Source organism: Enhydra lutris, unplaced genomic scaffold (genome assembly GCF_002288905.1).
Source record: "Enhydra lutris kenyoni isolate GAN:26980312 unplaced genomic scaffold, ASM228890v2 scaffoldscaffold8, whole genome shotgun sequence".
Taxonomy (NCBI): Eukaryota; Metazoa; Chordata; class Mammalia; order Carnivora; family Mustelidae; genus Enhydra; species Enhydra lutris.
In genome coordinates this window covers 40,067,277-40,092,430 of record NW_019154092.1, presented here as the reverse complement: position 1 = coordinate 40,092,430, position 25,154 = coordinate 40,067,277, and the positions used below count along the sequence as shown (strand labels likewise).

At 41.8% G+C, this 25,154-nt stretch overlaps 2 protein-coding genes across 6 annotated transcripts in view; both read left to right on the top strand.

Moving 5' to 3' along the window:
* Positions 1-2,245: 2,245 nt before the first annotated feature.
* LOC111142482 (immediate early response 3 interacting protein 1) lies at positions 2,246-20,423 on the top strand. The gene is made up of 3 exons (XM_022495683.1): positions 2,246-2,421; positions 16,217-16,318; positions 17,565-20,423. The coding sequence occupies exons 1-3, from the start codon at positions 2,331-2,333 to the stop codon at positions 17,618-17,620; spliced, it is 249 nt and encodes an 82-aa protein (XP_022351391.1). The 5' UTR covers positions 2,246-2,330; the 3' UTR covers positions 17,621-20,423.
* Positions 20,424-20,522: 99 nt separating this feature from the next.
* LOC111142481 (haloacid dehalogenase like hydrolase domain containing 2) overlaps positions 20,523-25,154 on the top strand; it is a 34,581-nt gene continuing 29,949 nt past the window's right edge. For 3 of the 5 annotated variants that reach the window (XM_022495678.1, XM_022495682.1, XM_022495681.1), the window contains exon 1: positions 22,460-22,568. The gene's annotated coding sequence lies outside the window, so the exon portion shown is untranslated. Of the gene's footprint in view, positions 20,564-22,459; positions 22,569-22,756; positions 22,917-25,154 lie in introns of those variants that run through there. The other 2 variants (XM_022495680.1, XM_022495679.1) reach the window with 2 other exon arrangements.

Here is a 25,154-nt window from a genome sequence, read left to right as displayed (position 1 = left end):
CTTCTTCTTCTTCTTCTTCTTCTTCTTCTTCTTCTTCTTCTTCTTCTTCTTCCTCTTCTTCTTCTTCTTTCTTCTTCTGCTTCTGCTTCTGCTTCTCCTTCTCCTTCTCCTTCTCCTTCCTCTTCTATTATTATTAGTTTTGGCTAGCGTCTTTTCCAGCAGCAACAGCAGCAAGCACATGGGTCTCCAAAGTCCGTTCTGGGACTAATGTGCTGCTTTTCTATTTTCTATTTTAGGGGACCATGAGAAGTTCAGAAGGTGACTAATTTGCATACTCGACCTCAAACAATATCTAAAATTGAACATAATCAAACTCAGGTTCTTACTGCTGCTGTGAAAGATAAACAAAGCTAGACACCAGTTACAATGGTAAAGACAGATTTTAATCTGTAATATACTATTGCAATAGGCAAGAGGGTCAAATGCAAACTGACCTCAATGTCAATTTGTACAGAGGTGACTGGGCATTTTAAAGGTAGAAGAAAGGGAGGTGAACAGGGGCTCAGTAGAGTCAGAGAAGTGACAAATTACAGAAGGGTGGTCAGTGTAAATGTTGACAGGCCAGTTGTGACGGTTAGCTGACAATTATTAAAGTTAGGATTCTACCCTCCCACAGACACTGGGAAACAGAGGCTTTATTCTTCCTGATGATTACATTTTAAAGGAATGATTTTCAGTCCAGAAAGACACTACTGAATTATAGGAGATACATACACATCTCAAAGGGACAGGAGAAGGATTCACAATTGTAGGCTATTTATTTATTTATTTATTGTAGCCCCCCCCCCCTTTTAAATTTCTTTTCAGTGTTCCAGAATTGTTTATGGACCACACCCAACACTCCTTGCAATATGTGCCCTCCATAATACCCACCACCAGGTTCACCCAACCTTCCACCCCACTCCCCTCCAAAACCCTCAGTTTGTTTCTCAGAGTCCACAGTCTCTCATGGTTCGTCTCCCCCTCCAATTTCCCCCAACTCGCTTCTCCTCTCCATCTTCCCATGTCCTCCTCCTTATGCTCCACAAGTAAGTGAAACCATATGATAACTGACTCTCTCTGCTTGACTTATTTCACTCAGCATAATCTCTTCCGGTCCCGTCCCTGTTGATAGTTGGGTTCAAAGTTGGGTATTCATCCTTTCTGAAGGAGGCATAATACTCCATAGTATATATGGACCATATGGTCAGGGGCCTATTTTCAGGTTGGCTAGAACAAATAGTAAATTCTTTTGGCAGCATTGAGTTTTCTTAGGCAGACACTTGAAGGGGGCCTGGGGTCATCCTAGGGATTTGGCCTTGAGCTGTTAGAAACTATGTTACTGTTTGTTTAAGTCATTTAATGCAGGGCTAGGAGAGTGGATTAAATAATTTGTGTTGAGAATTTGTAGTTTTTAATAGGCTGAGGTTGAGATGTAATTGATAAGAGGGTTTAGAGGAGACTGGCTAGTTTAATCACGGAGAGAATGTTTCTCACTGAGTGATTTTAGTACATGTCATTTTTTTACTTAAAAAAGACACTTATTTGCCAAAGCCTCTGTTTCTTTATCTGTAAAATAGGAATATTAACATCCCATGCAGCTCTCAGGAGCATCTGGTACAGTGCTGTCCAACTGAAATACTGTGCAAGCCTCACATGCCATTATCTATGTCCTCTTGGCCACAGTAAAAAAAGAAGAAAAAAAAGAAAGAAAAGAAAAAAGTAGAAGTAAACAGTAGAAGTTAATCTTTAAAAAAAGATTTTATTCATTTATGAGAGGGCACAAACACGGGGAGCAACAGAAGGAGAGGGAGAAGCAGGCTCCCCGCTGAGCAGGGAACCAGAAAAGGGGCTCCATCCTGGGGCCCTGGGATCGTGACCCCAGCTCAAGGCAGACACTTAACCGACTGAGCCACTCAGGCGCCCCTACAGTAAAAGTTATGCTAATTATTCAATTTATTTACCAAATATATTCAAAATATCATTTTAACATGTAACCAATATTTTAAAATCAATGGGAGGTTTTACGTTGTTTTCGTCCTAAGTCCTTGAAATCCGGTGTGTACAGTCTTATACACTTTACAGCACCTCAAGTGCGACCAGCCACGTTTCTAGCTTTCAGCAGCCAGGCGTAGCGGGCTCCTACCCTGGACTGCGGAGGTCTAGACAGCCGATCACACGCGCCTCGCTGACGTAAGGGGCGGGTCTTAGGCAGGTCGGGGCGGAGCTTCCGGGAGAGCGCGTTTGGGGCCTCCCCGGCTCCCGTAGGAGAGCTCCGGCCGTGGCGGCGCCACGTCCCCTGCGGCGGCAGGAGAAAGATCAGTTGGGCCTCGGGGCGACTCCGGTAGGCCATGGCCTTTACGTTGTATTCGCTGCTGCAGGCGGCCCTGCTCTGCGTCAATGCCATCGCGGTGCTGCACGAGGAGCGCTTCCTCAAGAACAGTGAGTGGGACCGCGGGGCCGGGCTGAGGGGGCGGCGGAGCCCGGGGCGTGCGGAGCAGAGGTGGGCCGCGGGAGGGGAGACCCTGGGCCGCGACCGACGGGAGCCCGAGGACTCCACTCTCGGCGGCCCTTCCTTGGAGGGAGGAATCCGAGCCACTTCCGTCTCACCGAGGTTGAGCTTAACAGCGGGACGAAGATGAACAGATGTCGCCTGTGTGCGGGACCCCGGGAGTTGGGATGGGAAGGGGTACAGAGAAGAGCCAGGGACGCCTCTGACTGCGATTAGTTTAGCTTAGTAATTTAATGCCCTCCTCTGTGATCGCTTTTAATGATCAGGAACCTGGGGTCTAAGGTTTTAGTTACAGAGGGAGGGGCGTGGCTCATTTTGGAGCACGGGCAATTGAAGAATGAACTGATGGAGGGCCATGGGGATTCTTGGTGTTTGAGGCTAGGTGGAAGGGGATGGTGTTCAGATTATCATGGCATCCAGACACCCACGTTCCAAGAGAAGTTTATTCAGCCCAGTTTATTGGATGTCTTCAGTGTGCCCGGCTAGAATAAAAGAATACTAAGATGAAGACACAATTATGCCTCTCATCCCACACAATACGGCGATTTCCATGCCATCCTGGGCGGACCACTAATTGCTGTATGAGGCAAAATTAAGACAGGATACTGCACGAGGTGCATCATTTGCGCAAGTATACCTAATCACAGAATACACCGTCATTTGTAAATATGTCAAATATGTCTCTCTGAGTCACGGAAACCCAATCCCATGAGCAAGATTGATTCATTTCATTTATTCCTTCAGATTTACTGAGCACAAATTTTGTGCCGAGCCGATGTAATTAAGAGGTGAGGTTACAGCATTCATTTGCTCTTCTAATGAAAGTTAAGTAAAAAACGAGCCAGTAGCAATGACAAGAATGCAGAATATTATGAAAGAGAAGTGCAGGGAAGCACTGACTTGTGAATCTTTGAAAGCTTTGTGGAGGAAGTGTGTTTAACCCAAAATCTAATAAGTGAGTAAGCATTAATTAGGTGAAGGGTTGGGAGGGTGAGGAGTAAGAGCTCTTGTGAAAACTGGGGCAGGTGAAAATGAAGTTTTAAAGTTTTAAGCAGGGCAGAGACATGATCGGATTTGTGTTATTTGCAAGAGCCTTACTGCAGTGTGGAGAACAGATTGGAAAGGTAGAATAATGGGTGTGGGAAGCACCATTCCAAACAGGGCAAGTAGAATGGTGGGTATAACATCAGTTGAGTGGGTACAATAATAGTAATAACTAACACTTAATACCACATACCAGGATCTGTATCAAGTGCTTTACGTATATATTAACTTGTATGACCCTCACAACAACCCTATGCGATAGGTACTGTTTTCATCCCCACTTGGCAGATGGGAAACCAGAAGTACAAAAGAAGAGTAGGTAACTTTTCTATGATCACACAGTTAGAAAGTGACAGAGCTAGGATTTACCAAGGCATTCTGACTCAAAAGTCCATCTCCTCACTACTATAGAATACAGAAAAGTAGAAAATATGTGGGGGTTGAATTGTGTCCCTCCAAAAGATACATTGAAGTCCTAACCCTTGGTACCTGTGTAGGTGACCTTATTTGGAAATTGGGTCTTTGCAGATGTAATCAAGTTGAGATAAGGTCACACTGGATTAGGATGGCCCTAGATCCAGTGATGTGTCCATGTAAGGAGAGAGAGATACAAAAACATAGGGGAAGAAGGCCAAATGACAACAGAGGAAGAGATTAGAGTGATGGAGCAAGAAGCCAGAGAATGCCAAGGATTGCCAATAACTACCAGCAGCATTGAGAGGCATGGATGAGATCTTCAGAGCCCACCAAAGGAACCAACTCTGCTAACCCCTTGATTTTGGTCTCCAGAACCATGAGAAAATAAATTTCTGCTAAGCCATCCAGTTTGTGGCATTTTGTTAAGGTAATCAATCCTAGGAGACTATATAAATCAGAAGATATTTTAAAAATAGAAAAGGCAGAATTTTCACTGATTAGACATTAGGAATGAGGGAGAGGAAAAAGTCAAAGATCTCTAGGTTTTCTGAATTAGCAACTGAGTGAAGCATAGTACCTTTACCAAGGTAGAGAGTACTGGAAGAAAAATGAGGGCAGCAGTGGTGGGTAAAAAGGGGGAAAGATAGTGAAATAAGTTTTGGACACGGTGAGTTTGAGATTTCTGTGAGATATGTGAGTTGAAGTGTGGGATAGTCAGTTGGAGTTAAGTCTGTAGAATAGAAGCAAGAGCCACAGTGGAGATTGAATTTGAGCTTGTCAACCACAGATGATAAATGAAGCCATATGAAGAGATGAAATTGCTCAGGGAAAGAATACCGTACAAGGAGAATTGGTGACCAGGACAGTCCCAGAATCTCTTCCAATATTTAATGTGTAGGTAGAGCTGGAAGAACGGACAGGAGAAATTGATGAGTGAGCAAAACAAGAGAAATGGGAAAATCTAGACAGTGGGGTTTCACAGAAGTCAAGGAGACATGATACAGCAGGGGAATGTTCAGGGAAATCAGAAAAGGCCAGAAAATATCCTAAGGTTTCAGGGTAATAGAAGTCATTGGTGATTTTACACAAGCAATTACAACAGTGGATAAAATCCAAATTGGAATGTTTGAGAAGTGGGTAGAAAGTGATAAAAGGGAGATCACCGTAACAAATAACAGTAATAATGAAAAATTTTGCAATGCTGTGAGAATTACCAAAATGTGACTGAGACAAAAAGTGAGCTGTTGGAAAAGTGGCACCGATAGATTTGCTTGACACAGGATTGCCATAAACCTTCAGTTTGTGAAGAACACACTATCTGGGAAGTGCCGTAAAGGGAAACAAGGTAGGCCTGTATAACATTGTATAATTTAAAGTGAACAGTGATCATGCGAAACATACATATACTACAAAATGCTTACCACAGTTACTGTTCTCCACCTCACATAATTATAATTTGGCTGTGTTGTGGGGATAAGAACATCTAAAATTTCCTCTCAGCCCAACTTTCAGGTATATAGTACAGTATTTTTAACTGTGGTCACCATGCCGTACATTAGATCCCTGGAACTTACTCATCTTATAACTGAAAGGTAGTACCTTTAGACCAGGAATTTTCCATTTCCCTCACCACTCAACCCATGGCAACCACCATACTACTCTCTGTGCCCAAGAGTCTGATGTTCTGAGATTCCTCATATAAGTAAGATAATATTTGTCTGGCTTATTTCACTTACTGTAATACCCTCCAGATTTACTCATGTCACAAATGGCAGGTTTCTCTTTTTTATGGCCGAATAATATTCCATTTAATATATACACAACATTTTCTTTTCCCGTTCATCTGTCAGGGCACACCTAGACTGTTTCCATGTCTTGGCTATTCTGAATAATGCCGCAGTGAACATAGGAGTACAAATATCTCTTCAGGATAGTGATTTCATCTCTTGAAGAAATACTCGGTAGTGCAATTGCTGGATTATATGGTAGTGTGCTATTTTTAATATATATATTTTAAAAGATTTATTTATTTGAGAGAGAGAGCGTGCACCTATGAGTGGAGGGGGGTGGTGGGGAGAGGGAGCAAGAATCTCAAACAGACTCCCCACTGAGCAGGGAGCCAGCCTGAGTGAGATCTCGTGACCCTGAGATCACAACCTGAACCAAAACCGAGAGCTGGATGCTTAACCAACTGAACCAGCCAGATGCCCCAGTAGTTCTATTTTTAATTTTTTGAGGAACACTATGGGGTCACTAAAAACCTATTAGAATGAATAAATGAGTCCAGTAAGAGTGCAGGATACGAGGTCAGGAGCAAATTGTTTTTCTATACATGAACAATGAACAATTGAAATTGAAATTAAAGAAACAATTTCATTTACAATATAAATAACAAAATACTTAGGGATAAATTTAACAGAAGAGGAGCAAATCTTGTACTCTGAAAAATATAAAGCATTATTGAATAGAATTAAAGAATAAAAATATCCTTAAAGGGAATTAAAGAAAATAAAGACATCCATGTTCATGGATCAGAAGACTTAATATCATTAAGATGACAATAGTTAGGGACCCCTGGGTGGCTCAGCTGGTTAAGCGGCTGCTTTCAGCTCAGGTCATGATCCTATGGTCCTGGGATCAAGTCCCAGATGGGGCTCCTTGCTCAGTGGAGAACCTGCTTCTCTTTCTGCCTGCACTCCCCCTGCTTGTGCTAACTCTCTCTCTGATTTAAAAAAAATAATAATACGTAATATTATTGATTTACAGATTTAATTCAGTCTATCAAAATCCCAGTTGGCTTTTTGCAGAAACTGACAGTTGCTCCTAAAGGAAATGGACCCAGAATTCCCAAAATGATCTTGAAAGAGAATACAACGCCTAGACCTTATTCCAGACGTGCATTTAAATTTTCCAAAAGTGAAGTTCAGCTGTGTCTTTTCCAAAATTTCTGCAGGTGACTTAGCTTTGTGCCCCAAATGAAAATCATTGCTACAAACTGTTGGAATGGCCCAGAAATGTTAATACTTTGCCCCCTAGAACTTTGTCTTCATTTCCTCCTCTCTCCAGAAGTAGCACAGATATTTTATCTGAACATGTATTTTGAATATGGTCCCAGAACTACGGGAAAACACTACCTTGGCTTGTCTAAGGGGGTAAGCTGTTGTTTTAAATCTTTTTTTTTTTTTTTTTAAGATTTCATTTATTTATTTGACAGAGACCACAAGTAGGCAGAGAGAGAGAGAGAGAGAAGGAGAGAGAAGAGGAAGCAAGCTCCCTGCTGAACAGAGAGCCCAATGCGGGGCTGGATCCTAGGTCCCTGGGATTATGACCTGAGCCGAAGGCAGAGGCTTTAACCCACTGAGCCACCCAGGTGCCCCAAGCTGTGGTTTTAAAGTATCTAAGGGGTACCTGGCTGGCCCAGTCGGGAGACATGCCACTCCTGATTTCAGGGTCCCGAGTTCAAGCCCCATATTGGTCATGGAGCCAACTTAAAAAAAAAAATCTCTCTTAATTCAGGGGTGCCTGCCTGACTCAGAGGACCATGTGACTCGATCTTGGGGTTGTGAGTTCACAGCTCATGTTGTGTATAGGCATTACTATAAAAAATAAAAAGTGAAATATCTAAGTGTGTTTTAAAATAGAATTTTAAAATATTTTAAGTATTTGTTAAATATTGTTTATGTAGGCTCTTAACTCTTGCCTAGATTTTTATAGTAACCTCCTCACTAGTCACCCTCCCTCCAGTTTTGTTTCTCTTTGTTTTACCTTCTAAGAGAAGCTGCACATGTTTCTCAGTGGTTTCAGATTCCTGAGTTCTTTAATATTCATAGCCTCCAATATAAAAGTCAGACCACCTTGTGTGACTGACAAGCTCATCATAATGTATCCCTTCTCTGTCCTTCCCTTTTACCCTTCCCCAGTATTTACCTTGTGTGCCATTCTTACCATGATGCTTTTCTTTGCTACTGAGCTTTACGCATACTATCTCTGCCTTTAGTGACCTTGACTTACCTTAGACTTCTTTAAGGCCTATTTCTGCCATTTGCCTCTCCCAGAAGCCATCCTTGACCTATTCCATGAGCTGTAGCCCCACTGCAGTTCCTTTGTGGTCTTCCGCAATAGACTAATGACAAGGATTCTCTCATTTTTTCAATTCCATCAGTCAGTGAATATCTTCTAAATAACTGAATAATGTTACCATTATCATATTGTTGCAACTCCTGATTTGAGAACTGTATGTTTGTACAAATAGTTTAATATTTTGACTGTAATGCGGATTGTGTTTCTTCTAGTGTTCCACAATGATGCAAATTCCCTTTCTGTACAAGAAAAAAAAAATACACGCACAAAGTGAATTTTAATACCTGTAAAAATTATTCTTACTAGTTTTTGTTTATGGTGCTGGCTATGGATCCATTTGACAGATATATCCAGTAGCATTTATGAGTGCTACAAAACATTTCATACATGAAATAGTGTATGAGTCAGCTCTCGCTGCCAGAACAAAGTATCATAGACTGGGTAGCTTAACCAACAGAAATTGTTTTCTCCTGGTTCTGGAAGCTGGAAGTCTAAGATCAGGTAAAGTTCTGGAGAGGGCTATCTTGCTGGTTTGCAGATGGCCACTTTCTTACTGTGTCCTCACATGGCTAGGTGGAGGGAGGGGGGAGGAATCAAGATCTCTTCCTTTTTTTTTTTGTAAGGCCACAGCCCTATCAGATTAGGGCCCTACCCTTAAGATCCATTTAACTGTAATTACCTCCTTAAGACCCCACCTCCACATAGGCTTCAACACAGAAATTTGGGGGGAGACACAGTTCAGTCCATAGCAAATAGTTAAAATATTACAAGGTATTACTGATTCAGGGTTTAAATGACTGCACCAGAGCCAGTGTAACATTAGAGTTTAGAGTAGTGAGAGCTGTATGAGTCCAAGTAATGGATGGAGAATTCCTAAGGGAGGTAGATGTTAAACAGTAAATCAGGTGTGCATAAATGTAGAGAAATGAGCGCGGCATTCTACAGGCCGTGTATGGATAGTCATGATGTGAGCATGGCAGCTTATAGAACATTGAGAAAACCATGTAGACATGTAAAAAAACTCTGTAAATGTATACTCCGAAAAAACGTTTGTTGAATTTCATCCCAGATTAAACAGTTTTATGTTGTGCTGGAAATTAATTACATTGATCCAAATATACCAGATCAAGGTAATATTTTAAGCTTTATGTTAGCAGAATTCTTTATTCTGGAGATAGCATTTGATTCTCATGCAAACTTGGTGACACTGACAAAGTGAAGCACACTTACTTCTTTTGCACGTATAGAAACAGGGTCAGCCAGCTCTTAAAACTGTATTAATACTTTTTTTTTTTTAAAGATTTTATTTATTTATTTGACAGAGAGAGATCACAAGTAGACAGAGAGGCAGGCAGAGAGAGAGAAAGAGAGAGAGAGAGAGGGAAGCAGGCTCCCTGCTGAGCAGAGAGCCCAATGCGGGACTCGATCCCAAGACCCTGAGATCATGACCTGAGCCGAAGGCAGCGGCTTAACCCACTGAGCCACCCAGGCGCCCCAAAACTGTATTAATACTTTTGATACTAACACTAACTATACTAATACTTACTTTTCTTGAGAAAGTATCTGGCTGAGGGTTGTTGTCTGAATCTGTATGGATTGCCATTTTGTATATGACTTGAAGTCTGGGCAGAAGAACATTTTTGGTATTTGCAGTAAGTCACTTTTTATATTTAATTCTCTTCCTGAAATTATGGCAGTAACCAGTGGTGGCTGGTCTTACCATTTGTTCTCTAGCAATGGAAGAAGTGTCAAGAAGTGGCAGAATTAAATCTTTCTCCTTAAAAAAAAAAAGGCAAAACTCTCTAAAGCTTTGACCAGTTTCCTTAGAAAAACAACTTCCCTAAATACCAGTTGGAGAGAGAACTATTGGTTATAGTAAAAGATAATCCATGGCATCTGGTCCTTTACTTGTCACCTTTGTGTTTGTCCATGGAATATCTAAACAAATGATTTACTCTCTCTGCCCAGAATTTAGTTTTCATTCTGGTGGCATGAGAATAGAGACTAGGCTAAAATTAACTGGTAACTTAATACTTTTAAAAATACTTCGATGCTGATGCTTAAAATATGGTACTCCCAATATTGTAGTTTTATCCTGTTTTGTTGAAGAGCAGTTATTCAGTGTTGGAAAATACATTTTTTTCTGGCAGTCACTCCACTTACTATGTAAAAACATTCATTCAGACATTTTTGAAACAGGTGTAAAAGAAAAAAAGATTGTTGGAAATTATGCTTTCTTTTTTCTTTTTTCTTATTGCTTGGTTTATTTGAGTAATTGACACACATGTTACATTAATTTCAGGTGTACAACATAATGGTTTGACAGATTTATACATTATGCTGTGTTTACCACAAGTGTACTTACCATTTGTCCCAATCCATCAGTAGATCACTCTTACAATATCATTGATTGCATTCCTTATTCAGTGCCTTTTATTCTCACGGCGTACTCATTCCATAAATGAGAGCCTGTACTTCCTTCTCCCCTTCATCCATTCTGCCCATCCCCCCACTCTCTTCCTCTCTAGAAACCATCAATTTATTCTCTGTATTTATATATCTGATTCTGCTTTTTGCTCATTCAACCTATGGTATTTGTCATTCTTAGACTGACTTATTTTACTTATAATAATACCCTCGAGGCCCAGAATGCCGTCTTAAATGGCATTATCTCATCCCTTTTTTTGGCTGAGATGTATTCCAGTGTGTGTTTGTGTGTGTGGAAATTATGCTTTCTAACAAAAATTGAGTGCATGATCCATAACATACTGAAAACAAGTCCTTTTTACCATCTGAGATTGTGGCTGTGGGTGGAAAGGCTTGATAATTTTAGCAATGATAATTCTAAAAAAGCAAGTAAAGGAAATGAAACCAGCAATAAAATTTAAAGCTGGTTTTAAAACATAATTTTAAATATTCAGAGTGACTCGTGGATGAAACCTTCCCACTTGTAGACCTTGTCCCTGCCCTCAGGGTGTTCATGCCCTGGAGAGGAAGGCCTAATTGCATAGGGATTTCTCCAGTGGGTAAGCATCTTTACAGGTTTGCTTTTTAAATTTCATTTTCCTTTTTATCAAAGCAGCGTATATGTGTGTGTGTGGTTGTTAAAGTCAAAAAGGTCTTCTCTTTGTAAAGAAAGATAGAAGCCTTCTGCCCCATCTCTCTTCAGCCTGAGCCCCGTTTCTCAAAAGCAGTTATTTTCAACCCTTCCAAGTTCACTGACTTACTGCTGTGGAAGGGCTTAGTATAATTATACCATCAGCAGCACATTTGTGCTTATGGGAGCCCAAGTACGCACACATTTCCTTTCCCCCATCTTATCTCCAACCAATTATTGGCGATATTGGTATTCCATATTTATATCACTATCACTGAATATTGCTCACAGCTGAACAATAAAAAACAGTGATGTCTTTCCTCTAGTTGATTTGTGGTTTGGTATAGAATTCTAGATTGGAACTAATTTTTCTTCAGAATTTTGAAGACATTTTTCACTTTACTCATTTCCAGTATTGACATAAAGAAGTCTGATACCATTCTGTTTCTCATTATTTGTACATTATATGTACATTATTTGTCTCTCTGAAAGCTTTTAAGGTGTTCTCTTTGTCTTTAGAGGCTGAGATTTTACAAAAATGTGGCAACATATGGGCCTTTTTTTTTTTTTTATTGGGCTCTTCTCTCATTGGGTCCTTTTGGCTTAAAGGCTCATGTCCTTCAGTTCTGCAATATTATCTCTTAATATTTCTCTGATGTTTCTTCTTGTCTGTTCTTTCTTCTCTCTGAAACTCTAGTTATTTTGACGGGTTGATATTCTTCTTTTTCCTTTAGCCTTGTCTAATAGGTTTCCTCAACTTAATCTGTCAACCTCTCGAACTTCTTAGGCTAATGTAGCAAGAACAAGGGCTCTGTCTTAATTCCTTAATGTTCCTTTTTTATGTCATCCTATTCTTGTTTCATAGGTACAGTAGCTTTACTCTCTATGGATATTCATTTTTAAAAATATTTTCTCCTGGGGCGCCTAGCTGGTACAGTCGGTAGAGCAGACGATGCTTGATCTTGAGGTTGTGAGTTTGAGCACCAGGTTAGGCATAGAGATTACTTAAAAAAATAAAGTATAAACCAGTCACTTTAAAAAAATAGTAAAAATACTGTCTTTGACTTCTTACTTTGTCTCTTCCTCAAAGTTTCCTTTTTCTATTTTTGCTGTCTTCCATGTTAAGGATTGTTTCTTCTGACAGTTCTTTTTTTTTTATTTAAAGATTTTTATTAATTCATTTGATAGAGGCACAGAGAAAGAGGAAACACAAGCAGGGGGAGTGGAAGAGGGAGAAGCAGGCTTCCCGCCAAGCAGGGAGCCCAATTCGGGGCTTGATCCCAGGACCCTGGGATCGTGACCTGAGCCAAAGGCAGTCACTCAATGACTGAGCCACCCAGGTGCCCCCTGACAGTCCATTTTTAAGTGTAGGGCACAGAGGGGTTCATTGGAAGCTGTGCTGTGTGGTTGGGGCTTGTTTACTAGTGGGTCTCACTGGTGTTTAAAGAATTTGTCTTGTTGACCCTTCCCTCCACCTCCCAGTGTCAGTATCTGAAGTCTTTCTTCCTGGGGAGCTGGACAGTTTCCAAGTAATTTTCTAACTTCCTGCCTGCAGAATGTAAGCATTATATGATCAGACTTAGAGACAAGCAGAGGAGATGGGTAAGAGTCTGACACTTTGGTGTGCAGACTTTCATTCCGTCCACTCATAGTGGATGTCCCCAAGACCAGAGCTTCTGTGGTTCTCTGGTGAGAGTAAACTTCTTTTCTTTGATGTAGTGAGAGGCATACTCTTCCATCAGTCAAGTCTAGGAAAGGAGATGGGAGGGCAGGGGGTAGCTAACCGCTTTTAGGTACACCTTCAGTGAGTCCTCCTGTTTTTCGCCCCTGTTGCCCACATTGGCACTTTGAGGTTTCTCTCACCTTCACAGGGTTCTCATTCTCAGCAGGAGTTTCCCCAGTGCTGTATTGTGTGCTCCCTGCAGAGTTTAGGTTTCAGCTTTCTCCGCTAGGTCAGTTACCCTTCTTCATTTATTTTTTAATGTCCAAAGTTTGATTGACTTCTCTTGCATGGAGACTTCTCTTTTGTTAACATATATCCTTTATTGTCATTTTTAGTAGGGTTTCAGGACAAAGCTAAGATAAAAATGTATATCCATTGATGAGGTTCAAGGTTTAGGACATGCTGCTCCAAAATACGACACCTTGGCAATACTGAGTATCTTAAGCTGAAGGAGCTCAAGAAAATGGCAGAAGCAGGAAGGTCACTCTCACTGTCTGCTCCCATCTCCCCTTGCCCTCTTTTCTCAAAGCCTGGTGCTTAATCTCCCATGTGAAAGGTACCCTCCCTGTATCAGGAGGAGGGGAGACATCCTTATCACCAGAGAGGAAGGCTGTAAAAACAAATCTTGTTACTTTTCCACCATTTATTGCCCCCCACTCCCAGTTCAAACTCCTTTGTCTTATCAGTTCTTCAAAAATGTCTCAAAAGCTTCCTGCTGTAATCACTTCTTTAGGTCTACTTTCTCTTCTGAAGGCTCCCATGTACGTGTGAAAAGTTAATAGAATTTGTATGCTTTTTCCTATGTATCTGTTTTTATCAGTGTAATTTTCTCTGTTTTTTAAAATACTTTATTTATTTTGAAAGAACAAGAGAGAGGGAGAGATGGCGGGGCTCAGTCCCACAACCCTGAGTTCATGAACTGAACCAAAATCAAGAGTCAGACACTCCGTCAACTGACTGAGCCCCCCAGGCACCCTTTATCAGTGTAATTTTCAGACCTAGTCAGGGACCCCAGGAGGGTCAGAGTTAACTTTTTCCTCCCTGACCCCATCAGGTTGAACCAGCACCACACTGCTTTTTTATTGTACAGAGCTCTTAAAGAAGTTTCTGTAAGTAAGTTATCCCAGCGGTGTGGGTTTCTCACAGAAATCTTCTGTTGCAGTTACACAGGTTGGAAACTGACACAGCTGATGGTGGGTGGTCATTTTGTGTGTCCTCTACATCTAGAAAGGAATATGAAATAGTTTTTACCACACTGTACGTAGGTGAAGGCTCATGCTACAGTTTGAACTTAAGATTTATAAAAAGAGGACTGCCATTTGGTGGACAGTGCTGATTGAGCTATCAGAACAATGAGACAGTTATTTGGAGGAAAAGCATGGTGGTAAAACTCATAGTGGAGTAGAAGCGGGTGTTGGAGAAGTGGCAGTTTATTTGCTTGCTGGACAGAGTTGATCCTGAAGTAGGAGGGTGATGTTGCCCAGTCAAGATGCAGGTCTATTTTCTAAAATTGCGTTTAGCTTGGATGGATGTGTCCATTTAACATGGAAGATTTCTGTCTTCATCTCCTAAAGCTATAGTGGGATATCTGTTCATATTATAACTTATTGTGTCATAAAAATTCAGAAATAGAGTTCTTTGGAACTGTGATCCTAAAATTTATCTTATTTCACCTTGTCCTAGATAAACTCAGTCGACCATTATTCACTTCAATTCCACAAACATTTACTAAGTACTTGCTGTGGGGTGGGGGTGCCGGAGAGTGGGAAGGTAAAGAAAGACTAAATTTGGTCCCCATCTTCCAGGATTTTATAGTCTAATGAGACACTTGAAAACAACTAACCAAGGAGAACACAGTCACTACGATTAGGAGGTTATTTGGGGAGCAAAGAGAAAGAAGGCTTATTATGATATGAGAGGGAACTAGGAGAGGCCTTCAGGATGAAGTCACACCTAGATTCAGAAGCTCCCTTTAGCGTGTAGCACGATTAGTGGGCATCGAGTGTGAATAGGAATTCTTGGAAGGTTGTGGTGGGCTATAGGGCTAGAATGTCAGTTTCAGGAGTTTGGACTATATTCAGTAGGCAGTGGGAATCATCGCATGATCGGGTGGTGGATAGATCTAACCCTGTAAGCGAAAAAATTCAAGGAGTCAAGACAGCTAGATTCCCGAGGCGTCTGCTCAGAGAGTCTTGAGAGACGTCAGAGAGGCTGATCGAAACCACTGTGATGGTGGCTGCAGTGTGGGAGCGCAACGAGTGACAGCGCTGTGGACTGCAGTGGCTTGTCAGAAGAGCCTGCGCTAGGCCTCGAAGGGGGAGCACGAGTCCACACAAATCACCTCTTTTGTGAACTTGAATTTAAAAGTAGTTTTATCCCACAATAAATCTCAGGGTTGATGTGACCAAAGAAGCAAGCCAACCCTTTCTTGACTTTTATGTTGACCAAATAAAAGTTGATTAAATGAAGTGCAGTCTTGATTCCTGAGACCTGGTTCTTTCATGTATAAAATAAAGATCATCTCCAAGTTTAAGGGCCAGCATGTCGGCAAGTAAGCCCTATAGTCATCCGAGATACAAAACAATGTAATGTAAGATATGAAAAGTGGGCCTGAAATGCCAGCCAGAGAAGGATGAGTTGCAGAAATGAGGACTTGTAGGCCTTTAGCAGAATGTAGGGCAGTAAAGAAAGAACTAGCAGATAAAGATGAAGAAATAATGATGTATAATATGAGGAAAGTGACACAGAAGAAGGTAAAAGACTCTTCTACAGAGAGTACGTGGGGTAGTAGGCTAAATTGCACAGCTGGAGTGGAGAAACGAGGAGAGTGATGAAGGGGAAAGATACGCCCCAGTTGGCAGGACGGACCACGCTCTGAAAGCCGAAGCAAGCCGTGAGCACGTTTGCATTTACTTTTCCCCAAGGAATGTAGTTAGTGTGTCTCAGCTACAGCATTTTTATACTGCTCATTGGGTGAGATTTTATAAATTCTAAATTGAGCTAATTATCAAGTTTGACAGTATGCTTTGGTTTTCAGTTCTGACCTGAAAATGTTTTGTTTGAAAAAAGGGAAAAAGCCAATCAGGGTGTCAAAACAATCATCTTCACGGAATTAAATGCTGTGGAGTAATTCAGACTGTAGTTTATTTTATAAAATCAGTGTGGAAATGAAATAAGATTGTTGCTATCAAAAGTAAAAAATATACTATACAATATTTAATCAGTGTGGTAACTTTTAAGTCAGATGACTATATTTTATGTCTTTAACAAAGTCTCAAGCTAATCTTTTAGAAGATGACTAATGAGGGAGCAAGGCAAGTGCATAATAAATTTTAACACAGCTAATCATTTTTATATTATGCAGTTGGCTGGGGAGCAGACCAGGGAATTGGTGGATTCGGAGAGGAGCCAGGAATTAAATCTCAGCTAATGAACCTTATTCGATCTGTAAGAACTGTGATGAGAGGTAAGAAGAAAAACTAGTGATATACTCTTTTAAGTTTTAATTTTGTGGTGTTTAAGTAGCAAAGCTTCTGAGTGTGAATACTATCACACCATTTTTGTAGTGAAGTTTTTTTCTCTTCAGCCTGGGTTTACTGTAGAAGTTACTGATTTTCTTTTTTAGTTTTGCCTCTTACTTCCATCTAAACCACTTGATGCGAATGGAATGCTCAATGGTATATCGGTTCACGTGTTGCCTCTCAGACTTCAAAGCAGTGTTATTACGTTTTGGAATTTATGTTGCTTCAAGTAGTGACATCATCTAGAGTCCTAGAAGGCTTTTGAGAGGAAAATAAAGGTCCCATATCTGCCAGTCTATTGGATATTATTTTAAAGATTTTATTTATTTGTCAGAGAGAGCACAAGCAGGGGGAACAGCAGGCAGAGAGAGAAGCAGGTTCCCCGCTAAGCAAGAAGCCCGACGTGGGACTCGATCCACGTCAGCTGAAGGCAGATGCTTAACTGACTGAGCCACTCTGGCATCTCTATTGGATAGTATTTTAGAGCAACTGGAGAGAGAAGGGTTCAAAATTTCTATTTAAAACCATTAAAATTAGGGTTTCTCTGTGTCTCCCTCTTTGTTAGGTCTTTTGATCACAACTTTGGATAGAATGGTAAATAAGTTCACTCTTAATTTAGTGGTGAAACTGTGGAATCTTCTTTGTTCTTTTTTTTTTTTAAGAAATTTTTTTTTTTTTTTTAATTTACTTGACAGACAGAGATCACAAGTAGGCAGAGAGGCAGGCAGACAGAGAGGAGGAAGTAGGCTCCCTGCTCAGCAGGATGCGGGGCCCGATCCCAGGACCCTGAGATCGTGACCTGAGCGGAAGGCAGATGCTTTATCCTACTGAATCACCCAGGCGCCCCATTCTTTGTTCTTTATTTCTTATGTCAAGTGTCACGGCTATATGGGTCTGCTTCTGCCTGGGCCTGCTGTGCTTCTGTGTTCCCAGCCCTGCACTAGCACCGTTCACATATGTCCCATCTTGATCTAGTTGTACCAGTGACCCTTACCGCAGTCACACAAGCCCTCTTTAAAATAAATTTTGGATTTTATGATCCAGTACATGTTCCTTTGTTACAGCAATTTGCCACATGGTTATGAATGACATATTGTTTGATATTTTCATCCTTCCTGGATGCTAATAACTATTACTTAGTTTTTTCCTGTTCTTTTCCTTATAGTAACAAACTTTTTTTTTTCTTTACAGTGCCATTGATAATCATAAATTCAGTTGCCATTGTATTACTTTTATTATTTGGGTGAAGAACAGTGGGGGAAATGGAGACTCAGAAGAAGAGATGCCAGCAGAAGTTATTACTTCGGTCATTATTGGAATATACATGTTATCGCTGGTCGTCCTTGCACTTGACAAAAATGTAAATCTGACAATAAAACCAGAGTCCCTATTTATCTGATTTTTAAAAAAATGTTGCACTTACAGTTTCATTACAAAAAGTTTAGGTCATCAGAGGCAGTAACTATCCAGAACTGGAATACATTTGATTGCTAATTGTTAATAAAAGTTCATCTTATGGTAAAGATTGTTCAGAGGGTATAGGACTGTCACTTGTGTGTTTTTAGAGATTTTTCTCTCTCACTTCTTTCTCAGGGATAAATTTTTTTTCAAAGTTTTGAAGTTCTTTGTGACTTAGCTATGATGTGAGAGTGATTATCTTCCTAGATAAATTTAAAGGATTTTTTTTAAAGCAATTACTACATATAAAATGATAACTCAGTAATTTGGATAGTTTTACTTTGAACTCTTTATTTTGTCTATGTATCATTTCGACTATGACAAGTTCAAATTTATAGCAACTATGAGCAATACTCTCTGACTTCAGGGAGAATTCTAATTTTGTAAGTCAGTCACATAGGTTGTGTTTTTAAGTTCTTTCATGTGTTTGTTATTTTATTAATTGGCCTGAATGATGAGGTCAGATCACTATCTACATATTTCCATTGGTAGAAAAATCTGTGTAGAAAAGTCTGTGCCCTTTTTACAATAATATTTTATTTTTTAAAATCAGCCTAAATATTAGCCTGTAAGAGCTATCCTAAACAGTCACAATTAAACCGTGCTATGTAAGAAGACTATTGTGAAGCATTTACCTCTCCCCTAGATTATGACATTTCCGTTTTCTGGAGTAGCACGTTAAGGGGTGTAATTCTTAATTTTTTATTCTGTCAGTAGAGATTCATGTTAGATAAGTTTTCGTTTTGTTTTTATATTCTTAGACCATTCCATATTTGCTCATCCCATAATACAGTTTATGCAGGAAGATTAAAATTATGTAAATGTTTTTTTCTGAAAACTACCAGTTATAATAGTTTAAAGGAATAGATTGGCATCTTTGTTTATAGGAGAACATTTGTAAATAAAGTTAAATTTCCAAGTCAAGTACTTGTTTTTGTACCTTACCTGTCAGTGTTAATTGAATTAATCTCATTTCTTTGCTATAAAATCACAGAGCACAGATTTAATGAAAGTAAACATTACAGTCACTTTTTTTCCTTCAGTGAGTTAACTGAATTGCTGATTACATCAAAGAGACTCAAGAGCAACTTTTATTCCATGACTACGGTTACTTCTAAAACTTTGGAGCAGGTACTGAATGCCTATTGGCCATGCCTGAATTAGAGATAGATGATCTCTGGGCTGCAGGCTTGCAGCTGAACCAAAGAGATGTACCAGGGATTCTTAGTTGATTATCTGGCTCATGTGAGTAACTAACATATTTGGCAGCTAGAAGCAGTGTTCTTTGGCCTTACAAAGATCCGATTCATGCATCCAAGTTTAAGTCACTGAACAGGTTCAATACATGCAGTTAATTGAGAGCACTCCCATTTCTCCACAGATCATATGGAATTTTTAAAGGAAAGAAAAGAGACCTTGGCCTGATGCCATTTTCTTGTAAAACTTCACAGCACACCTTCATGCTCATTTAGTGGCAGGATACTGTCCGAGTTCAGACTCCAGTGGAGAGCAGTCGTAGCATGGCAGGATCAGAGTATTGTGTAGCAAAGTGGGTCTGAGGAAACTGAGCACTGAATCTCAAAATCTGTCATCTCTAGAGGCCACTTAACACAATGCTAGCTTCAGTGTGCCTGAAGGGAGGCCTGAAGGTCTGTAAGCTTTCGCAAGTTAGCCCTGATGTCCCCAGAGCAGAGATTTGGTAACCACGGTATCTTACTTAGTTGACAGTAACTTCAGTGTCTGCTTGCCTGCCCACATCTTCCCCCATAGCCATTCTCGTTAACAATTGGTGATCATTCTAGATTCCAAATATCCATGATGTTTATGGTCCTAATGTGTGCTGACCTTGTGTCTATATGCCTCTGACCTATCTCATGAAGGATCCTGGCTCAAGTGTAGATATTAACCAAATGTATACCCTGATCCTTAGTTAAATACAGTGGTTTTCAAGTATTGATTGTTTATGGTAGAACCAGATTTCAAAAGGGATAACACAGAACTATAATGCCCCACTATTTGAAACAGATGAGAGCAGTCTACTTATTTCTAGTTGAAACAGGGATGCAAAGGCCCATTGTTTAACCTCCACCCCACTCTTGTCATCCTTTCTAAGGTCCTTCCACAAAACTCCCAAGTTTTTGAAAACATAGTTAAAATGAGTATCTTAAAAAAAAAAAAAAACCTGCTTTAGAGGAGGAAGTGTGAACTGTGGTCTACTGGTATATGCTATCACTTGAGTGTATATGTACTTATATCAAGGGACTTGAGAGAAAGCAATATATTTGAGTAGTAAAAAGAGTGGGAGGCAGGATATTTGTAACATGCCGAGCAAAACCTTTTATTGTGACTTAAGACAAACTTCCTAAGACCTCAGTTGTTTTCTGTTGTTTCATCTGTAAAACTGGTCAAGAATTATTTCAGAACAGAAATCTTCTCCAGGTGATTTATATATGTATACCTTTTCCAGGTCACTAACCTTTGATGCTAGGTGTACCTCAACCAAAGAGATGTTCTCCCAAAGTAAATGTTTTCAGTGAAATAAATTGCTTTCTCGGTGCCTCATAGTTTCAAAGTTATTACCAATAAAATTTTGATACTAAGCAAAATGGGATTATTTTTTGCTGAAATTTTTCTTGGCCCCTGTTTGGTCGTTAGATGCCAGATATTGTGAAAACATTCTGTGCAAGGACTTCAGACACATAATGGCCAGTGTCCAAGGGTATTTGCTCAAGGTGAGTTTTGGAATCCTGCTGTTTTTGTTTGAGTTCTCACACTGCTTTCTTTACTCCCCCTTTGTGTTTTAGTACCATCTTTATCTTTTCCAAATTCAGCCCCTCCTTTTTCCTTTTTTTTCAATAACTGAAAATTTTTTTTCAGTATTGAAGTATAGTTGGTGTGTAATGTTAATTTCAGGTGTATAACATAGCGATTTGACAGTTCTATACATTATGCAATGCTCACTCCATGAGTTTAGTCACCATCTGTTTAGACATCCCATCCCTCTTTACTCATCTTGGCCTTTGGCAAGCAAAATCACTCGAGTCTTTCAAGAAGGAAGCCATTAGTCCTGTTTAATCATGCCACATTTAGTCACTGACACCATCACTTACACTACCAAACTGCCCAAGCCTAAAACTCAGTAGTTACCTTTTTTTTTTTTTAATTATTTATTTCACAGAAAGAGACACAGCGAGAGAGTGAACACAAGCAGGGGGAGTGGGAGAGGGAGAAGCAGGCTTCCCGCTGAGCAGGGAGCCCAATGGGCTCCATCCCAGGACTCTGGGGTCATGACCTGAGCTGAAGGCAGGTGCTTAACGACTGAGCCCTCTAGGTGCCCCCTTAGTAGTTATCTTGATGCCTACCTCTCCCTTACCAATTTAATCTCTAACCATTTCTATTTTACCTCCTAAGATCTCTTGAATTTGTCTGCTTTGTTTCCCCACAATTTAGTGCAATCATTGCTCTTGTAGCCCTGCAGTAGCTTACCTGGTCTCATGTACAATTTGGTCCCTCTCCCATCCATTCTTCATACTGCAGCCAGAGTATTTAGGAAAATGCAAGTCAACATTATGCACTTGCTTAAAATCCTTCAGTGCTGTTTTAGTTCGCAGCTCTTAGTTCTGAAGGGGAAACTAGGAGCAGATTCCTTTTCCTTTAACCAAGTATGCCCTTACATGGAAAATAGACTTAACAAATATGAATAAAACAAAAACAACCTTCAGACCGAGTGGGGAGGAAAAGTAGAGGGTCACTAGTCCAGAAGAAAGTGTTCTAGCTCACAACATAGCAGGCTGCAGCACTAGGCAGAGGGCGTGTTGGATGGGTTCTGGCAGCACCCAGGCAAGGAGTTCCATATGTGCAAACCAGAGTGTGTATCCTGTTAAGTCAGACTGCTCCAGAAAGTTTTTCATTTACTCGTTTTCATAGAGAATGCATAAGATACCCACATCTGCACTCAAGTTTTACTTATTTAAAGGCAGCCAATGTGGATCAGAGACTCCCAGTAGGTGCGTGGGAGAGGAGCAGTGAGGGAGATGGTTACACGCACCTCAAGATTCTGCTCCACTAGGGACGACAGGCAAGGCCTGGGGTTGGTCTCTAATGAGAGGCAGGATGGGAGAGTTGGCAGCTTAAGGTTTTGGAACAGCTGATGTAGGAAAAGAGGAACCTCGTTGCCTGAGGTAGGGGTTAACACAGCTACAAATGCCAGATGCTATTAAAGTAGCAAAGCATAAAATGACTTAAGAGATCGGGTATTTCACAGAAAGCATCACGGAGTTAACTTCCAAGTTACACCTCGAGAACGAGCATGAAGCGGTGCAGCGAGGGAGGGTGGCAGCAAAGAAAGGTACTCAGTACTTGGTTCACCAATGGGGCTGCAGAAGGGTAAAGAGCTGCTGAGCGAAGACAGACGTTTCGTTTATCCTCCTACACCTGGGGCTAAGCAGGCCGTGCCCTTCAGGGAGCGGGTCTTAAGAACAATTTTTACACCTCAAACGTGGCAAGGAGCAAGCCTACACTCTAGAGTGCGGGCCCGCAACCCGGAAGCAGCCAGGGGCGGATGGGGCGGAGTTGGACGGGGGAGAGGCGGGACTTCCGGTGCGGCTGTCGGCCCAGTTTCCGGCGTCTAGCGGCTGCTTGCCTGCTTGGACTGGTCTCGAGGACGTTGCGGACGGCAGGGCTGTGCTGACTTTCCTGGTAGCGGGGCTTTTGCTGAGGACGGCGTGCGGAGCAGGGGTGAGGAGCCGCTCCGGGACGGGCGACCTCCCACCCGTGCAAAGGCTGCGTTTCTTTGTGAAATGCTGGTTGCGTCTCCAGGCCACCCCCCTCCTGGGCCGCGGACCAACCCGCGCTCGCGCTGCGAAATGACGGTCCCACCCCTCCGGGCGGGGGCGGTTCCCGTGGCCGCCGGGCCGGCGCGCATGCGCGAAGTGGGGCTCCGAGCGCTTTTGTGGGGCCGCGGGGCTTCGGGGCAATGGTGGTGCGGGGCTCTTCGTAGTCCTGGAGCGCATCGCGATTCTGGTGTGGTAGACATCCCACGGGACCTGCCCCCTGGACTGTTTTTCGAAGCTGGTGTCCCTTCCGGTCAGTCTGGCCAGGTCCTGGATTTTGCAGTGGGGCGGAGTGCAGTGACCAGTCCTGAGGCCCTCCATCCAGGAGATGGAGGAGCTCGCAGTTGTTAGTGCTGAAAGACCTGTGTTCCTGGAATCCTCCCAGTCAACTGAGACCGGGATTCATGAATTGGGTTAACTCACAAGCCCATACTGAGCGGTCAGTAGTGCCGCGGAAAAGGCCACAACAGCTCCTTTCCTCAGTGAGCTTAACACTTTGGACCGAGTGATAAGTGGAATAATAGGAGCAAGCTAGGAGCTCCTGGCCCGTCCCTGGGCGAAAAGGAGTTGCACTCGGGAATGCCAGAGGAAAGGATGCTAATCTGAGACCTATGAACTGCAGTTGTCCAGGGGAAAGGAGGATGTAGGGGACAGGTGTGGTAGAAGTCAGAAAACAAAAGGATTTCCAGACAAAAGTCCAGCGATGAGGGAGGTAGAGTATAGGGCTGGTAGCCGCCTGCAATGCTGTGGAACTTTGGCGTGGGAGTAGAGGGGAAGGGGTTGGAGAGGTGAACCCAGGGCTCCTCACAGCAGGGTTCATTGTTGAGACTTTACCCAGCGGTCAGTGCAGAGCAACTGGAAGATTTTTTTTTTTTTTTTTTTTTTGTTAAGGATTTACTTATTGGCAGAGACAGAGGAGAGGGAACACAAGCAGGGAGAGTGGGAGAGGAGAAGCAGGCATCCCGCGGAGCTGGCAGCCCCGTGTGGGACTGGATCCCAGGACCCTGGGACCTTGACCTGATCCTGAGGCAGTCGCTTAAGGACTGAGCCACCCAGGCGCCCCCAACTGGAAGATTTTTAACTGGATAGTGACTGAAAACTAGTGTCATTTATGGAGTGCATACTGTGGTTCCAGACTTTTCCACCAGAAGTGCATAGGGAAGAAAAGAGAATTTGTATTCCCCAGGAGGTCTAGAAGGCATATTCTGAAAAGCCCCAACTTTGCAGAAGAAAATGGTTTGTTGAAAACTCTTGTCTTAAATATTTATACAAGATTTGAATGATATGCCAAAGTATAGACTTGGTTTGATAGAAAACGTTTTCTCAAATTCTCCATTTATTCTCAGGCTTTAGGACTTTGTGTCATATGTATCCTGTGATTTCTGTTGGCCTTGACATGTGCCTCAGATTCCCCCCCACCCCCATATACATAACCCAGCCTTTTTGTGTGCGCAGCAGTGTTCACAGCACATGTTACTTTCTGTAATTGACCTGTCAACCCTTAGAGTTGGGTGTAATTCTTTCTACTTTAGTAATGAAGAGCCTGAGGCTGAAAGGTTAAGAAACTTGCCCACATTCACACAGCTAGTGAGTTGACATTCAAACCCAGCCATGTGCAGCCCCTTAGTTCTTGGACTTTACTAAACTACTTCGCTTCAGGTAGCGGATTTGGGGCTAGAAATAAGATTTGAAGCAGAGAAGACACTTAGGGAGTTGTTGAAATAGGCTAGATGAGAGGTGGTTTCAAAACCAATATCGTTTTATGGGGCGCCTGGGTGGCTCAGTGGGTTAAAGCCTCTGCCTTTGGCTCAGGTCATGGTCCCAGGGTCCTGGGATCGAGCCCCGCATCGGGCTCTCTGCTCGGCAGGGAGCCTGCTTTCCCCCTCTCTCTCTGTCTGCCTCTCTGCCTGCTTGTGATCTGTCTGTTAAATAAATAAATAAAATCTTTAAAAAAAAAAAAACCAAGATCGTTTTAGTAATTATGGAGAGGTGAGTGGATTCAAAGGAGGCAGAGCTGAGGTGACTTGGCATTTGATTGAGTGGGAGGAAGGAGTGGGAGAGGCTGGTGGCTACATCAGGATTGCTGGGATGGCCATTCCCCCATAAGGATTGTAGGAAAGAGCAGCTTGGAGGGTAAAGAGGGCTTGCTGTCCTGAGATGCACCATGATATTCAAGGGGAGATATCCTTCTGAAGTATCTTGAAGAGTTCCTTTTGGCATGAGAGAGAATTTACTCTTCTTCTCTGCACTGAATATGGGCCGTTCATTATCAGCTGTTGATGACTTTCTAAGTTCTATCTCCTATAACCTTTCCAAACTGTGGGAGATGGTGGGACATGGACCCAAGAAAAAGGACATGGACTACTTCCGAAGCCTTTGCCTGTTCTTTGGAGGTGACACATGTATTTTACAATTATATTTTATCAAATACTGACCTGTAGATCGACTAACAAGTATTAGAGAGGTTCAGACGAGGTCATGGCAGAAGTGG

What these genes read in the sequence shown, in the direction of transcription:
- LOC111142482 (XM_022495683.1), top strand. Translation starts at nt 2,331, where the DNA reads ATGGCCTTTACGTTGTATTCGCTGCTGCAGGCGGCCCTGCTCTGCGTC. An exon ending in GGAGCGCTTCCTCAAGAACA is followed by an intron (nt 2,422 to 16,216) that starts GTGAGTGGGACC and finishes TATATTATGCAG; the next exon opens with TTGGCTGGGGAGCAGACCAG. An exon ending in TGTAAGAACTGTGATGAGAG is followed by an intron (nt 16,319 to 17,564) that starts GTAAGAAGAAAA and finishes TTTTCTTTACAG; the next exon opens with TGCCATTGATAATCATAAAT.